The 18,266-nt window shown below is 44.8% G+C and overlaps 1 protein-coding gene across 7 annotated transcripts in view; it reads right to left on the bottom strand.

Annotated features, from left to right (window-relative positions):
- Nucleotides 1-18,266, bottom strand: part of NCAM1 (neural cell adhesion molecule 1) — a 357,436-nt gene that overhangs the window by 253,903 nt on the left and 85,267 nt on the right. Inside the window, exon 2 of one of the 7 annotated variants that reach the window (XM_081544728.1) lies at nucleotides 8,704-8,725. The exons of the other annotated variants lie outside the window; for them this stretch is intronic. Coding sequence (XP_081400854.1) covers nucleotides 8,704-8,710 — 7 coding nt within the window. The 5' untranslated portion in view covers nucleotides 8,711-8,725. The remainder of the gene's footprint in view (nucleotides 1-8,703; nucleotides 8,726-18,266) is intronic. 7 annotated transcript variants of the gene reach the window in all.

Raw genomic sequence — 18,266 nt, 5'->3', positions numbered from 1 at the left:
AGGAGGAAATTGGTGCCAGGTGGGGTGCTCTCTGTTAGAACCCCTATTTTTCCACTCTGTCCTTTGGAGCTTTGGCATGCAGGGCTATACCATCTGGGGCAGAGCAGCCTGTGGAAACCAAACCTCCTTCAGCACTTTCAGCCCTTTTGTTCCCTTCCCAAGATGCTTCCCAAAGAGTATTCACAAAAAAGTGACACTGCCCTGCATGAAAGTGTGGAAACAGAAGGAGAATCTTAGGCATTACTAGGAGATAAAATTATTATTAACTCATCACACGTGGAAACCACTCTTTCAGGTTCTGATGTCATATTACATAGGCTACAACTGGTCCTGACCCAAGAGTTTTGAAGGCATTTCCAAATAAAGGAAAGGAATTTACAGGGAAGAAATTATATAAGGTCAGTAAGAATCAGGCCCAGGATGAATCACAAATTAGGGTGAAGCCCATGGAGCTGATCATAAGATCTTTTTTTTCAATTGAGGCAAAATTCACATAATGCAAAATTAACCATTTAAAAGTGTACAGTTCAGTGCTATATTATTGTATAATTGCCATCTACATCAAGTTCTAAAACATCAGTGTCACCCCAAAGAGAAAACTCTGTACTCAGTAATCAGAAACTCCCTGATAGCAGGATCTTGGGCTCAAAAGCAGATCAGCTGACACTGTCAGGTCTGTTTTGTTGTTGTTGGTTAGTTGCTAAGTTGTGTCCAACCCTTTAGCAACCCCATGGACCCACCAGGCTCATCTGTCTGTGGAGTTCTCCAAGCAAGCATACTGGAATGGGTTGCCATTTCCTTCTCCAGGGGGTCTTCCCAATCCAGGGATTGAGCCTGCGTCTTCTGCATTGGCAGGTGGATTCCTTACCACTGAGCCACCAGGGAAACCCCTGAGTTCTGTTTACAAAAGATCTAAGTTGAGTATAATGTCAGGGCAGGAACTTTGCATATCTTCTCCAGCACTGTATCCTCAGCATTGCTGAAGGGATGCTGAATGATTGGGAACCAAACCGAGTAGCAAAGGACTTGATTTGTCACTAAGCCAGTGAAGTATCAACCCCTTTCTGCCCACCTCCCAGACACCAAGCCAGGCTGGGCCATCAGTTCTGGAATCTAGAGATCTGAAGGGGGCTGACACAAGTAAGAGTTAAGAAGGACCAAATTTGACGATACGAGGCTTAGCGAGTACTTTCTGAGTGACAAAAGTTTTACTTTGTCCCCTTTACTCTCCATGGGGACACCTGAAACTTCCAGAAGCAATTGTGTGAGGTCACTCAGCTGGAGAGAGGCAGAGCTGGGGCAGTACAGCCCAAAGCACGTGCCTTCTAACACGAGACCACGGCCATTTTACAGATGAAAAAAACTGAGGCTAGAGCAAAAGCAGCAGGATCCCAGAGAATCAGAGATACTACCCGTTTCAGGGCACTTCAACATCAAGATGGGTGAGAAAGCTGCCAACCAGATGGGTGAGTTTACATCTGAGTTCAAAAGGGAGAGTCCTCACTCTTCAGTGACACAATCAGAGGCAAGATTCCATGTCCTGGGATACTCAAGTTTGCACAGGTCATAAGCTGGACCCAAAGATATGCCTAGAAGGCAAACCTAATCTATAAAGTGATGTACAAAACCCATTTACGTAACGTTGTAAAGTAGAAGTTTAAGATCACTTTCTACACACCTAAATACCCACTGTTTTGAAAGCTTTCAAGATTTCTGTTAGAAAGAATATCCTTGGAGGAGATGGCAATGTCAGTCCCACAAATGGTCTTTCCACCTCTCTTTCCTTAACTTTTTAGAGTTCAGTTTTGTCTTTTTCTCAGGGAAAGCAGAGGACAGAGTGGTCAGTGTGCTAAGGAGCTAAGTCTCAGTGAAAATGCCCTGAAGGAGACACTGCTCCCTGCCCCCACTTTCAGACACAGAACTTTGAGGCCCAGAGGGGTGAATTGCAGCAGAAGTGTCCCTGCAGCCGGCTGGCACGTCTCAGGACAGCAGCCACGGGCACTGGTACACGTGAGAACTGGGAGAAAGGGGAAGTGGAGGTGATGTCCTGCGCGCTGGGAACGGCGCGGAAGACTTTCCCCCGTTACAGAGCTGGTGCTACAGCGAAGCAGCTCTGAGGCTACACGGAGGATGGACATTTCACCGCCCACCTGGTGTGGCCTGGGAGGAAGAGGCTCTCTTATTCCTTGGCCTGTTCAAAGTCCAACACATTGTTAATATTTGAAATTTGCTTTTCTGTGTTGCTGTATCTGGGATTAAAATATTAAGTTATTTGAAAAGACTTTCACTGTGGTTTGATTTAATTCTTACTGTAAGCGTGATTTTACTCTTACTGGTGACTTTATTCCATGTAGAATAAGAATGTCCTGAAGTATATATTCAATTAAATAAACAACTAGAATCTAACAGGAAAATAGGATTCACTTTTTTATCTATTATAATGTTACTCAGGAAAAACACCACCTAATGAAGATGTTAGCTCCTGTTTTACAAGTCTTGGAAGAACCATGTGTTCCTGTAAAAGCATCGGTAGCAAAAAGTCACAAATCTCCCGAGTGCCTGGGCCACTGCCTACACGGATTATGTGAAAGCCTTACAAATAGGAGTTTTAAAAGATGCAATTTAAGCCAGTATCTTTCCATATCTATGAACTGTTCTCTATTATGCTATCCATCTGTCTATCCATTTATCTACATACCTGTCTATCTATCTTTATCACCTGCTTTGTTGCTAACATAAAACACTTAAGACTGTGAACAGGTAACTTTCCAGCCAGGTAGGTGTCTTTGGCTCCCTTGCTGAAAAGAATCAACTTGTCTTAACCTATAGTTGTAAAAGCAAAGATTCAATTGAAGGTGGCTGAGAGCTGTGTATAAACGTGAAGTAGAAATGACAGGCTCTGTGTACTGTGGGCCAACGAGGTTTTGGTCCCATCAGCATGGGCAGGGAAGGCAACACAGCATAACAGTTTATCATGTGGCCACCAGCATTTGGCTGCCTGTGCTCAAGGCCCAGACGCCTCCCTTTCCGGCTCTGTGCACCTAAGCGAGTTCCTTAACCTCTTCTCTATTCTACTGTGAAACAAGGTGATACTAATATCAACCCTGGGGACTGGATTAAGTGAGTCACCTAAGTACAGCGTTCAAACAGCACCTGGCACCTACCGGGCACTCAGTAACATGATTACTCTCTACGGATCGTTTTCTCTCTGGTTCTTTAAGAGCAATCAAATTAGTACAGACTACTGAGCACTCTTCTGATAAATAATCAAACTGTGCTCTCTCTCCCACGTTATTTTCCCCAAATGCCATCAGAAGCGATGGAGCAAGTCTTCAGAAACAGACCGCCACTCATCTGTTTTTCATAATTCACCTATAGCTTTGTAGCTCTATTCATCTTCCCACAGAGCTTTCAATGACAGAACTTCTAACATTCCCGAAGCTGATCAGCAGAGAACGCAACACAGTGTGAAAGCCGGTTTAAAAAAAAAAAAGAAAACTCTTTTATTCAAAGAAAAATTTCCTTCAGCTGAGCCACTTCACTCACCTCAAAGAGAAAAGCATATTTCTAAAACACGCTGGCCTAGTTTAGCAGACAGGAGGAAATAAAATAAAAGAATTTATCCAGTCTGAATCTATCATCAAGGGAAAAAGAAGAAATATTCTCTCTCATTTAAATTCATTTGTGATATATTTTTGTATCAAGGGGTATAAATAATGCATGATGGCATTTCAGAACCACAGACGCATGCTCCAGTGTGTTCCATTGCCTTCCACTTGGGAGTCACAATGCAAGGGGTCCTGCAGTGAGCTCGAAGGGCTGTCTGAGATGGAAAGGTGGGAAGGGAACGGTCTCTCCCAGGGCTCCGATGTGTCTGAGTTCACTTCCTCTCTCCCGCCACCATTACCCTCCCAGTAGGAGCTCGGAGGCCTGGCCCTGAGCCACTGTAATGTCCTTGGGAGAGGGTCTCACAGCCCGCAATGACCTAAGTCCCTGAAATGGTCATCTTCTCTCTGCCCAAGGAAGCCAGCGCAGCACAGGGAGTCGACCAAGGCTGGTTTGCCTATTGGGAGGGAGAAACCAGCTTCCTTCCCAGGAAGGAAGGAAGAAAAATACTTACACAGTAAGAAAATTGTGATCTGCGTCTCCTGTAAACCCGTGTGCCTTTATTTCCTATCTATTTAAAGAATATGCTAAACCTGGAGACATATTAGCTCAACAACGTACCACCCTGCTTGTCCCTAGAAATAAAAATGGGTAAAAGTTCACTAATGCATTTTGTTGCTAGGTTCTACAAATCATGTTTTACAGCCCCTGTGTGTGTGTGTGTGTGTGTGTGTGTGTGTGTGTGTGTGTGTGTGTGTGTGTGTGTGTGTGTGTGTGTGTGTGCGTGCACGTAATAAGAACTGACAAAGGAAAATACAACACAGTGAAAACAAATTACTTTCTCATCTTTCTTCAAAAGTTAAGTAAAGGTTAGTGGGTTCTTCTTGGAGTGTGTCCATGTCCTCAAGAAGTTATTGATCCAAAGATGCTCAGACAATACTCTCACATAGCAGTGCAAGAAAAAGCAGGCAGAAGAGAAGGAACCAAAGAACGTATTCAATCCTTGCCTGAGATCCTGGTTTTGAAGAGAAAACTCTTCAGACTTTGTAGATTTCCACTGGACCCAGGAAAGTCCTGTTACATTTGGTTGAAAAGATTTGACTGACCTTGGCTAAGTTCTGCCAGGGCTAAACAGTATAAGGAAAACATCATTAAATATCACTGTCAGTATCATATCAGAAAACAGTGATCCTCAGCAAACCTGCTGTGAAGTATTAAAACAAGACAAACACTCAAAGCTGTCTAGGCCACACTTACACTCACACAACCACCTAGAGGAACTGTGCTAGGAGCAGGCACAGGGCCAGGCACTGGGGGTAGGTCTGGAAGCTGCCTTAAACCTTAGAGGTGGACCTTGCAGGGCAGAGATGGGGAATGGCCCTGAGCACAAGGAGTGTCCTACAAGACACGGAGCTGAAAGTGTCACAGCGACATGCAGCCTCTGAGAGTTTGCTACCATCTGGAGAGATCACAGAAGTTCTTAAAAGAGATGCAGGCTTCCCAAGTAGCTCAGCGGCAAAGAATCCACCTGCAATGCTGGAGATGCAGGTTCAATCCCTGGGTCGAAAAGGCCCCCTGGAGAAGGGAATGGCTACCCACTCCAGTATTCTTGCCTAGAGAATTCCATGGACAGAGGAGCCTGGCTGGCTAGTGTCTATGGGGTTGCAAAAGAGTTGGACATGACTTAGCGACTAAACAACAACAGCATTTCAGATATACCTTAAATTAAAAGCAGGATTTCAAAAGTCACAGATAGGGAAGGGGAGAGCAGGAGTTCTGGGAGAAAGTGGTCTCTCCTGGCTGTGCACATGCATAATCTGCTTCTATTTAAACCCTCCCTGTCACCCACGGGACGCAGTAAAACCCTCTCTTTGACCTGCCCCTTTCTTGCCCTCTGGCCTCATCCCTACTGCGCCGACTTCTCTCGTTGTTGGGGAACTACCTGGAATCCCCTGGGTTTTGCTTCTGTTCTGCTTCCCTCCCTTAAGCTTTTACACACAGGATCCTCTGCCTGAAATGCCTTCTCCCCCACTCCACCTCCCCGCTCCCACAAGCCCTGGTTCTCTCCAGTGTACTTCGATCCTTCAACTCTGAACGTGAGCTCAGTCCCCTCAGCAGAAAGGTCCTCATCATTCCAGAAGGGTTATCTCTAACCTCATCTTGCCCATGGCATCTTGGCTGTACCTTCTGGTTAACTGTACACTTTGACTGTGCCAAGAAACCCTGGCTTTTCAGGAGTATAAAAATGAAATGGGTTTACATTTGCAAACCATTACCTTTAGCTGTACTCTGCCAAATCCCTATTCCCACTGCTTAGCCACAGTAGCGGCCAGAACTTTCCAGGCACGTCCAGAGGTTAAAGTTAGTCCACTTACATCTAAAACCTCACTGCAAGGCTCTTCACTTGTCTTCCTTCAGTGCATGGTGGAATGAAGACCCTCTCCTAGACCAGCCCCTGGGTGGGGTGTTGGTGGAGGATAGGGAGACAAGAGGTTTGTACTAGGAATTTCTAGTCCCTCCCTCTCTATCTGACCTCTCTGATGTGAGGTGAGGAAAGGAGAGACCAAAACACACAGGATGGGAAGGTGATGCAGGACAGTCATGAAAGGCCATTAGTGGTGAGCAGGCAGCCGGTCTCACCAGGTTCTCTCTACCTCGATCCACTGGTAATTTCCAACTATGTGATGATCTCCGTGTACATTCTGTAGCACTTTCTGGAATGAGGGTTCACCTTCACCCTCATCTGTAATGGAGAGCCCCTCAGAGACCCCTGGCCGCCCCACCTCTCTCCTGAGCCCATCCCTGCATCTAGCATCTTCTCACTTGGCAGCATATCCACAATTCCTGCCTTGTCTACTCAATCCTGCTTCACAAGGACTTGGGGGAACCAGGAAGGCTGCTGCTGCACCCGATCAGGATTCCAGGGAGCCAGGGAGGAGATGGCACTCTGTCTGCCTTCCAGGTACCCCGAGGTGCAGACATTCCCACCCTGCCAAGCACAAGGCTCTCGAGCACTAAACAGTCTCCAGAAGAGCAGTGTGCACTGGTCTCTCTATTCAGATGGCTCCCCCTCTTAGAGGATACACTCTCCAACACTCCCCCCACCCCATCTTCCATTCTGCTTCCGTCCACTCTGCTCCACAACCACACCAGGAAGAGTTTATGTGTTCAGAAGCCCAGCCTGGATTCAAGCCAGCAGGAGATGCCAGTCTGCCCTTTGACTGGCAGAAGAACAGTTCTATAACCTCCACCAGGCTGCAGCTGGTCTGGAGGAGAGAGGAACGGTACCAAGGATTGATCCCGCGTCCTCTCCAGGGCTCTCCTGACCCATTAGAGCAGGGCTGCTTCTACTGCCTCTGGTCAGAACTGGGGAGGCTCTGGACTGAACTGCTAGCAGCTACTTCAGATGGTACAGTTCTCAGGGCCTCTGTCCTCACCTTTACTCCTAGCCATAAATCCAGGCAAACGGGAATACAACCAAGTTACTTAGCTTCTGTTACGCTCTATTACAGAATCCCTCAGGGTGTGTCCCACTTTCCTGCTTACACATCTGGGTCTTTACTAGACCCAGAGTTCCATGAGCCCAGGGACAGTATGTCATTCATTGCCTTAGTCTCAGTCCTTGGTAAACCTAAATATGTCATCCCGCCGTGATGGTGGAAGGCAGGAGAGAAAAGCAACAAATATAAAAATACAGCAGAAGAGAAGGTTCTCCCAGATCCTTGAAGATTTAAATGGTAAAATAAGAGACTGAGAATACAGATGATGGTGAGGAAGAGGAGAAAAACAATGCCACTGCTGAGCACATGTGAGCCAGACACAATTCTAAGTGCTTTGCACATGTTGTCAATAAAGGTGAAGAGTCATGGAAGATTCTGGAAAAGGAAGGTTGTGGGATCAGAATGATATTTTCCGAAGATTTATCTGACAGCAGCAGGTAAGAGAGGTGAGCAGCAGAGTAGGGGTGGCAGTGATGCCACAGAGGGCACATGTGGTTTGTGCAGAGGAAATGGAAAAGTGAGGGTAGAGGCAGAACCAGAGAGCCTCACAAGGGACAGGGCGACAGTGAGGAAGAGATGGAAACCCTGGTGAGGGGAGGAAGGGAAGGACGGGAGATGGTGGGTGTGGATGGATTGGGCTCTAAGTGCACCCAGGAAGGCAGGCGTGGAGATGGGCACTGGAGCCAGAGGAGGGAGCAGAGGTTGAGACAGACTTGGGGTCCACGCAGGTGGATGCTCTGCAGGCCCAAGGACAGGCCTTCCTGGGGTGTAGTACGGTCAAGGCAGAGCTTGAGGAAGCGGTGATGGAGAGGGATGCAATTTCAATAGCATGGCTGTGGAAGAAAAAGGAGGTAAGGATTCCGCTTCTGAGACACATGATGGAGGAAAAAAGGAAGAGAAGTGAAGACAGGCATGGCTTTCACTGCTCCTCTCAGGCCCTCGGAAACCTTACAACATCTGAGGGCCGGAGGGAAAGAGCTGCTGAAGGAAACGCCACAGGGAGAGTCTTAACGGACAGAACAAGGTCCCAGAGGAAGTCAGAGGAGGTGGAAACAAGCGCAAAACTCAGCTTCCAAAAGGTGTTTCTTTTCCTTGAAACTGGAGAGGAGGAAAGTGGATTAAGAATAAAGGGATCCCACGGGAGGGTTGGGATTTGGTGGGGGACGTGTGGGAAGGAAGCTCCAGAGGGAGGGGATATGTGTACACATATAGCTGATTTGCACCGTACAGAAGAAACCGACACAGCACGTAAAGCAACGATGCTCCAGTTAAAAATAAAGGATGACCCAGAGGGATGGGATGCAGAGGGAGGGGGGAGGGGGGTTCTGGAAGGGGAACACATGTACACCCATGGCGGGCTCATGTCAATGTATGGCAAAACCAATACAATATTGTAAAGTAAAACAATAGATAAATAAATAAATTTTAAAAAAATCATATGCAGGTTCAAACTAATCAGTACAAACACTTATGTGCCTTCAGGGATTTGCTCATGCTGTTCTCTGTGCCTTGAATTCTCATCTATTCCTCACTTTACTGGACATGATGTATACCTTTCAGGACTCAGTTCAAAATTCACTTTCTCAACTCAGCTTACCTTCCATGATAGGTTAGGAAATCTGTTAAGTTAAAAAAAAAAAAAATGAAAAGATCATTTGGGGGATGGGCAGGGAGAAAGCTGAGGGAGTTTTCTTCAGAGGGTTTTTCTTTCCTGGTGCTGTGTAAAAAGGATTGAGGGGGTAGGGTGGTGCTGGGAGGGGTAGGGAGGTCTGAACCAGGCATCGCCACAAAAACACAGGGGTCATCAGCTGGTCACCGATCAGCTGACCACAAGTCGAGCCACTCCAGGCTGATCTGTCGCCCGAGGGCATCAGAGTGATGTTGTTATTACTGTTGTTTCAAATGGGGGAGAACAAATCTTAATGTTTTTTTTTTTCCCCAAAGACACAATACAACGGCTTAACAAGAGGAGACTTAAAGAAGTTTGTATCTTCTCTCTTTACATCCTCCTGTTCCACTCCAGTGAGCTGGTCTACAATCAGTTCACATAAAGGAATCAAAACAAATCTGAAGCTGGTATTCTCCACTACATAACCGAATAGTCAAGTTACTGTACAGTCAGCTGCTCCTAGCTTCACAGAATATAACAGCACACTTCCCAACGCTACAATGACTAGTCTCCCTACAGCATTCTTGATGTAAGAAAAGTTTTCAAAAATGTTTTAATGTAACTATGCCAAGGGGTAGAGTGGTGAGGGAGGGATGGTTTGGGAGTTGGGGATTAGCAGATGCAAACTATTACATATAGAATGGATAAACAACAAGATCCCACTGTATATAGCACAGGGAACTATATTAATATCCTGTGGTTAAACCATATGAAAAAGAATATAAAAATTATATTTATGTATAACTAAGCTACTTGGCTATATAGCAGGAATTAACAAAGCATTGTAAATCAACTGAATTTCAAAAAATATATATATATTTTTAAGTTTTAACTTGACCACCATAACACATGTAAAGGTGTGTATGGGTTTATGACAGTTATATCCAGTTTGGGAATGAAAAAAAGACAGTACCAGAATCCTGCATTTAGGTATTTTTTAAATTATGTATTAAATGTAAAGCATGTGTTATAAAGTATTTTCAGGCAGGGGTTATTCCATTGCTGACTGAAATCTACCTTACCATATATCCTGCACCACTGACTATTTCCTTGTAGCTGAGAATAAGACGAATTTACAGAAACTTTCACATTATTTCCCTAAACATTTAAATTGTTTTAAAAAACAAAATTTTATATGTTAATTTTTATAAAATTTAGTAGAATCATAGTTCACAAAGAAAGAAAAGGTCTTACCTGTTGTAAAACAGTAATATAAGTAGAAATGCAACAGCCGAACCATCCAGAAATGTTATTCCAGCCAGATGGAGGGGTGGGGAAGAGAAAAAAAGTTGTGATCAACAGTGATATAAAAACATCTAATTTTCTAAACAAACAAACCAAAAAAAATTGGAACAAAATGAGCATTAACAATCATTTTATAAAAGATGAAATAAACTATGGAACTCATTATTTTGTTGTATTTGTTAGCTTCTCAATACAAATAGAACTAACCAGCATAGAAACAATAATTTCAAACAGAAATTATTTTTTTATATGCTTGAGTAATTTTAAACTTAAGAATGGAATAATGTCCTACTGAGTGAAGTAAGTCTGACAGAGAAGGAGAAATATCATATGACACCCCTCATATGAGGAATGGAAAAAGAAACAAAACAAACGAACTTACAAAACATAAAGAGATGCACAGACTTAGAGAAGGGACAGTTAGGGAGTTTGGGATGGACATGTACACTCTGCTATATTTAAAATGTATAACCAACCAGGATCTACCGTACAGCACAGGGAACTCTGTTCAAGGCTATGTGGCGGCCTGGATGGGAAGGGAGCTTGAGGGTGAATGGACACACGTATTCTTGTGGATGAGTCCCTTTGCTCTTCACCTGAAACTAGCACAATATTGTTCATCGGCTATGCTGCTGCTGCTGCTGAGTCGCTTCAGTCAGCTATACTCCAATACAAAATACAAAGTTTCTTTTTTTTTTAATAATTGGAATAGGCAAACTACAGTCCATAAGTCTGATTTGTCCAGTGTTTTGTTTGTATTTTTTTTAACTTTTTATTTTGTTTTGGGGTAGAGTTGATTAACAATGTTGTGATAGTTTCAGGTGAGCAGCAAAGGGACTCAGCCATATGTATCCATGTATCAATTTCCCCCAAACTCCCCTCCCATCCAGGCTGCCACATAACACTGAGCAGAGTTCCCCGTCCCACTGCTTATGTTTATAGTTTTAGTGGAACACAGCCACACCCATTTGTTTATATATTGTCTGTGGCTACTACTGTGATACAATTAACACAGCTGAATAGTTGCTACAGAGTCCATATGACCTTTAAAGCCTGAGTATTTAATAGCTGACTCAATACAAAAAACATTTGCTGACTCTTTTTTTAGGACTAAATGATAAAAGCATCCCTTTTTCTTTTCCTTCTCAGACAATTTCATCCCAATCAGCTTTGACATATGCTTTCCAATATGGTGGCCGCTGGCCATGTGTGACTACCACACACTTGAAACGTGACCAGAACTGAGATACATAAAATACACACCAGTTTTCAAAGACTTAGAAACAACAACAGAAAGTAACAATCTCATTAACTATTTTAAAAATATTGACTATACAGTGAAATAATACTTCTGGCGAATTAAGTTAAACAAAATATGCTATTTAAATTAAATATGTTATGTAAAATTACATTAACATTGCAGGCATTTCTTTTTAATGTGGCTACTAGAAAAATTTTAAATGTATATGAAGCTCATATTTCATTTCTATTGTACAGTGGTGGCCTACGATTAAGGTCCAAACCAAATAATGCTCTAAGAACTAGGTCCTTCCAGGATTTGATCCTAGAATAACGCAGTTCACCTTACAATGGTGTGTAGGCTATTGGATGGGCACAATAAACGACAGAGAGGGTATGGACCTAACAGAAGCAGAAGATATTAAGAAAAGGCGGCTGCTGCTGCTGCTAAGTCGCTTCAGTCATGTCCGACTCTGTGCGACCCCATAGACGGCAGCCCACCAGGCTCCACTGTCCCTGGGATTCTCCAGGCAAGAATACTGGAGTGGGTTGCCATTTCCTTCTCCAGTGCATGAAAGGGAAAAGTGAAAGTGAAGTCGCTCAGTCGTATCCGACTCTTAGCGACCCCATGGACTGTAGCCTACCAGGCTCCTCCGTCCATGGGATTTTCCAGGCAAGAGTAGTGGAGTGGGATGCCATTGCCTTCTCCAAGAAAAGGCGGCAAGAACACACAAAACTACACAAAAAGATCTTAATGACCCAGATAACCACAGTGGTGTGATGACTCATCTAGAGCCAAACATCCTGGAATGCGAAGTCAAGTGGGCCCTAGGAAGCATCACTACAAACAAAGCTAGTTGAGGTGATGGAATTCCAGTTGAGTTCAAATCCTAAAAGGTGATGCTTTAAAGTGCTGCACTCAACATGCCAGCAAATTTGGAAAACTCAGCACTGGCCACAGGACTAAAAGGTCAATTTCCATTCCAATCCCAAAGAAAGGCAATGCCAAAGAATGTTCAAACTGCCCCACAGTTGCACTCATCTCACAGGCTAGCAAAGTAATGCTCAAAATTCTCTAAGCCAGGCTTCAACAGTACGCGAACCGAGAATGACCATATGTTCAAGCTGGATTTAGAAAAGGCAGAGGAATCAGAGATCAAATTTTGCCAACATCTGTTGGATCATCAAAAAAGCAAGACTTCCAGAAAAACATCTACTTCTGCTTTATTGACTATGCCAAAGCTTTTGACTGTGTGGATCACAACAAACTGGAAAATTCTTCAAGAGATGGGAATACCAGACCACCTCACCAGCCTCCTGAGAAGTCTGTAGGCAAGTCAAGAAGCAACAGTTAAAACCAGACATGGAATAATGGACTGGTTCCAAATTGGGAAAGGAGGGCATCAAGGCTGTGTACTGTCACCCTGCTTATTTAACTTATATGCAGAGTACATCATGAGAAATGCTGGGCTGGATGAAGCACAAGCTGGAATCAAGATTGTTGCAAGAGATATCAATAATCTCAGATATGCAGATGACACCACCCTTATGGCAGAAAGTGAAGAAGAACTAAGGAGCCTCTTGACGAAAGTGAAAGAGGAGAATGAAAAAGTTGGCTTAAAACTCATGATTCAAAAAACGAAGATCATGGCACCCAGTCTCATCACTTCATGGCAAATAGATGGGGAAACAATGGAAACAGTGAGAGACTTTACTTTCTTGGGCTGCAAAATCACTGCAGATGGTGACTTCAGCCATGAAATTAAAAGACACTTGCTCCTTGGAAGAAAAGCTATGATTAACCTAGAAAGCATATTAAAAAGCAGAGACATTACTTTGCCAACTAGTCCATCTAGTCAAAGCTATGGTTTTTCCAGTAGTCATGTATGGATGTGAGAGTTGGACCATAAAGAAAGCTGAGCACCGAAGAACTGATGCTTTTGAACTGTGGTGTTGGAGAAGACTCTTCAGAGTCCCTTACGCTGCAAGGAAATCAAACCAGTCAATTCTAAAGGAAATCAACCCTGAATATTCCATTGGAAGGACTGGTCCTGAAGCTGAAACTCCAATACTTTGGCCACCTGATGTGAAGAACTGACTCCTTGGGAAAGACCCTGATGCTGGGAAAGATTGAAGGCAGGAGGAGAAGGGGACGACAGAGAATGAGATGGTTGGATGGCATCACCGACTCAATGGACATGAGTTTGAGTAAACTCCGGGAGTTGGTGATGGATGGGGAAGCCTGGTGTGCTGCAGTCCATGGGGTCGCAAAGAGTCGGACATGACTGGGTTACTGAACTGAACTGCACTGTAGGCTATACTCTACTTTTAGGACCTAATCACATATGACAGCTCATTCGTCTGTTTTTCAATTTGCTTAGTAACTGAATGGTACAACTTGTCTGGATAATTTGGTGCTTGAGATGGCTTAAAAATGAGTGAAAATGTTCAATCACTAGCTAAGGACAGACAGGGGAAGTTTTTGGGATCAAACTGTCGAGAAGCAAAAACTTTTGGTAAAGGTCTATGACATCCTTCTTCTTCCCTCCTTATGTAGATAAGAACAACGCAAGCTCTCACCTCCTGCAAGTTCAGTGAAGTATATAACTAGGGAGGGGATGTGAGAGGTGAGGGGAAAAAAAAAATCTAGTTTATGTTAGCACATATGTGCCAAATGTAAAAACCGATTTGAACAATACCATCCATCTATCTTATATAATTCACTGTTATTACAACTTCACACATATTCTGTTCAACATTTACCTCACTTAATACCCCAAAGTCACAGAATTCTTTATTTTCTCAGTGACTTTTGCTTTTGATTAGGCATATTATTTCTAAAGTCTATGTAGTAAAATTAGACAAACTGATGAACATTTACACAGACATTGAGAAGTGAGCAGCCCTGGAGATGACTATTCACTACCCATCACTTCCATATATTTGTGAAATACAACAGCACATCCCAGAACATAAACACTCATTTCTCCCAAGGCCACACAGAGACCATAGCATGCAATGTGTCTGTGATATAAACAGGCTGGTTTTTTACCACTGGTGCAGGCAGTCTCATTTCTCAAGCCCTAAGCAGCTGCCATGGCAAGAAAAGGTGAGAAGGAAAGCATTTACCCTTCTCAGCATCTCCACAATGTTTTAAAAATAAAGTTATTTCCAAGGCAATGGTGGCCAAACCCAAAAGTTCTTCAGGGTCCAATGCTCCAATGTGCTGGTCACAGCTTCCCCAGCACTTTCTGTCATGTTTCAACTATCCAACCACCAAACTGCTACAGACTGCAAGCCAGACCAGTCGTCCCCTCTGCTGGATGGTGAGAGATACAGGGATGGGCACGGGTAAGTTCTTACTTGCTCCAAAGATGCTTAGACTCAAAAGGGAGATCAGACAAGCACAGCTATAGAAACAGGATGCAGGGCAGACCACGGAGACCCAGAGCAGAGAAGCAACATGCAAGGGACACTCACAGATGGGGAAGACCCTTCCTTTCCAACTGGACGAGAGTCAGGGAACTTTTAGTGGAAAGGATGACTCGCAATGAAGAGAGAAGAAAGGATCATGTGCAGAGAGAATTACCTAAAAAAGGCAAGGAGGCAGAAACGCAGTGGGCATGTTGAAGGAATGGTAAGCAGCACATCTTGGCTGGAACGTGGATTTAGGGATTAGTGTTAGATAATTCGAACAGCATGTTGGAACTAGGTCATGGAGAGTGTCTCCACGCTGGACAAAGAGACCCGGGCTTCATTTGGCAGCCGAGAGAGAATCACGGGAGACTCCAAATCAGGAGAAAGACAAGATGCAGAATGACACAGATGCCCTGGACCAGCATCACAAGTCGTGGGTGGCATTCACTCCCACAGCAGAAGTGACTCTGGTTTTCTGGGACCATGTCGTGTTACTGTTTTTTTCTTGGAGGTGGGCTGGAGCTGACAATCTCTAAAGTTCCCTCAAGCATAAACATGAGCCTGTGTCCAGGAGGAGAGAAAGTGACACCGAGGTGACATTAGTGCAGCTGCAGGCTGAAGCCCAGCACCAGGAAGGAGGCAAGAGCAACGGGACTAGGGACACCTGGAACTGAGAACCGCAGCCTGTGTCTGAAAGTGAGGGCAGCATAGACAACGTCTGAAACCCTGAGAAAAGGAAGTTCTACCAGGCTTATTTATTTGCTATATTGGTAAAACAGAAAGGAAGGAGCCACAGATGATTGTAAGGTTTGGTGTCTGGGTCTCAGAAGGCTTGCGCCCTCAGCAATTCAACTGAAACCAGCTGACACTTGTTAATCAAGTCTGTTGATGGACAGACACTGCTGGGCAAGGGTCTTGGATGGATGAGTGAGGCAGGGAGCGTCCCTGTGATCAAGCAGTTCCACTCCGGCACAGGGTGAAGCTGCCCTGGTGTGCACCTTTGCTCCCACTATGGCATTACCGTTTGTGGGCAGAGCAGAGGGAGACAACGGCCATTTCAGACGCAGACTGGACCCCCAAGAGCCTAGAGCAGTCCAAGTGGATCTGAATTCACAAACCCAGCCCTCTCGCTTTTCTCCCTATGTCTCAGCGACTCCTGTTACCATTCTGAGCCTCACTGCCTCACCTGTCAAAAGCGGTTGGTGATGCAGCGCTTCCTAAATTATGAAGAGGTTTAAACAAGCTTATATACATGGGAGCACTTTGGGAATCACCAAATGCTTTACAAAGGTTATTTGACGCAGTTGTTCATCCTGAGGCACTAGTGTACCCAATAAAAATACAGGTACATAGAGTGGGAGAGGGGTTCATCTACAGATAAGTTTGGATTAAGACTGTAGTTAATTGAGATTGTAGTTGAAGTCATACGGACACGTGGAGGGGCTAAGCGGAAAAGCAGAGGGAAAAAAGCTGGGAGAGAAACTTAGGTGCCCACAGTGAAGGGCTGGAGGAAGAAAAGAGTCAAGGGAAAACAGGAAAGTGCCCAAATACGGGCAAAATTAGAAAAATCACTGGGCTTGAAGATCCAGGTACTAGTCCAGACTCTCCTACTCATTGATCACTTGGTTTGAGGCAAATTATTTAAATGCTCTAGTTTTTGAACTTAGACACAGATACTGATACTTCAGGGGCATCAGAGATGTAAAGAAAAATACCCAAATCAGCCTCTCTCTACAGTGTCAATTTCCTCTGAAGGTTTGAGGCAGGGAGTGGGGAGAAGGCATCTGGTGAGGCAGGATGAGAACAAGAAGAGTGAGGATGGGGATAAAATTCAGACAGCCCTGAGGAAAGAGAGGCTTCCAGAGGACAAGGCGGTCATAAGTACCAAAGAATGTGGGCAGCCAAGGAGGATGAACCCTGAAACAGCTGAAGTGACTCTGTAGTGAGGCATCTTTAAAGTAGAAGGGACGGAGGTGGATCGCAAGAGATGAAAGGGGGCCAGGAGGTGACGCTGCAGGACAAATGGGGCTTGAGAGGATGGCCACGTCCCAGGTCTTGGGTGAGTCTCTGCAACAGGCCAGCAAGTGAGGGTGCTTGGCCTCACGCAGGAAAGAATTCAAGAGTGAACGGCAGTCAAGCGAAAGCAGGTTTATTTAGAGAGAGACACATTCCACAGACAGAATGTGGGCCTTCTTAAAAGGCAAGACAGGTGGCCCCAGGATATGAGGTCCACTCAGAAAGTGAGAGCAGCCTGAGATATGGGGGCTGTTAGTTTTTATGGGCTGGGTAATTCCACAGGCTAACAAGTGGGAGGAATATTCTAACTATCTGGGGGAAGGAACGGGGATTTGCAGGAATTGGGGCCCACTCACTTTTTGGACTTTTATGGTTGACCTGGGAACTGTCATGGCACCCGAGGGTGGGTCATTTAGCATACGCTAATGTATTACAATGAGCCAATGTAAATATTACAACGAGTGTATAATGAGGCCCAAAGCCCACTGTGACTTGAGTCTTCGCCATCCAGAGGCTAGCTGGTCTAACCAGTTTGTGTCTTATCCAGTTCCTCTTAATGGTCATGTCATTTTTCTATTGGTTGTGCCCTGCCCCCATCCCTCCTGTCTAGGTGAGAGCCAAGGTAAGGAGAGGAAGGAGGTCCAGACTGAGAGCCAAGGTAAGGAGAGGAAGGAGGTCCAGACGGCAGAAGGGGGCAGCAGAGCTGACAAACAGTTCAGGCTACGGAATGGGGGTTTGGGAGAGTGGAGCCAGAAAGGCAAGAGAGAAGGCAGGCAGACGGATCAATGACTGAGGAGTGGGAGAGAGGGCAAAGGAGAAGGGCGGCTCCTTTGTTGAGACTGTGGGGAGAAGGAGGACTGGGAACAGGAGAATTTCGAAGTGGAAAAATAAAAAGCAAGAAACGGTTCATATCAGACAGAATGAAACTTCCAACCTGGAGGTGAGGTCAATTACTAAGAGTTCAGAACACTGGGAATGGTTTGGAAGAGCCCCCACGGGAACTGAGCTAGGGAATCAAAGGGACAGGACTATAGGTGCTCCTGGAGAACTGGTTTCCAACCAAAGGCTCTGCCCAGGCAGAGAGGGGACTGGATCACCCTGAGGACGGGCTGACAAGGCAGACTCTCCAGAGAGACCTGGACGTGTCAGGTAACACAGGCACATGCCTTGGTTGGCCAGGCTGGTAGAAGCTAAATGCTGCACTGGGGTCTTTCTAGGTTAGTCTTTCCGACTAACAGCTTAGTCGAGGGGGAAAGAAAGGTGATCTTCATTTTTTCCTTTTAAGAGTGACAATAGAACTAAACAGAGCTAGTCGAGTACTAATTATGACGTTACTTTGCCAACAAAGGTCCATCCAGTCAAAGCTATGGTTTTCCCAGTAGTCATGTATGGATGTGAGAGTTGGACCATAAAGAAAGATGAGCATAGAAGAACTGATGCTTTTTGAACTGTGCTGTTGGAGAAGATTCCCTGGACTGCAAGGAAATCAAACCAGTCAATCCTAAAGGAAATCAATCCTGAATATTCATTGGAAGGACTGATCCTGAAGCTGAAACTCTAATACTTTGGCCACT

This window comes from Giraffa tippelskirchi, chromosome 11 (genome assembly GCF_054371585.1).
Source record: "Giraffa tippelskirchi isolate mGirTip1 chromosome 11, T2T-mGirTip1v1.2.pri, whole genome shotgun sequence".
Lineage (NCBI taxonomy): Eukaryota > Metazoa > Chordata > Mammalia > Artiodactyla > Giraffidae > Giraffa > Giraffa tippelskirchi.
The sequence above is the reverse complement of the archived record's forward strand: the minus strand, read 5'-3'. Positions and strand labels throughout refer to the sequence as shown.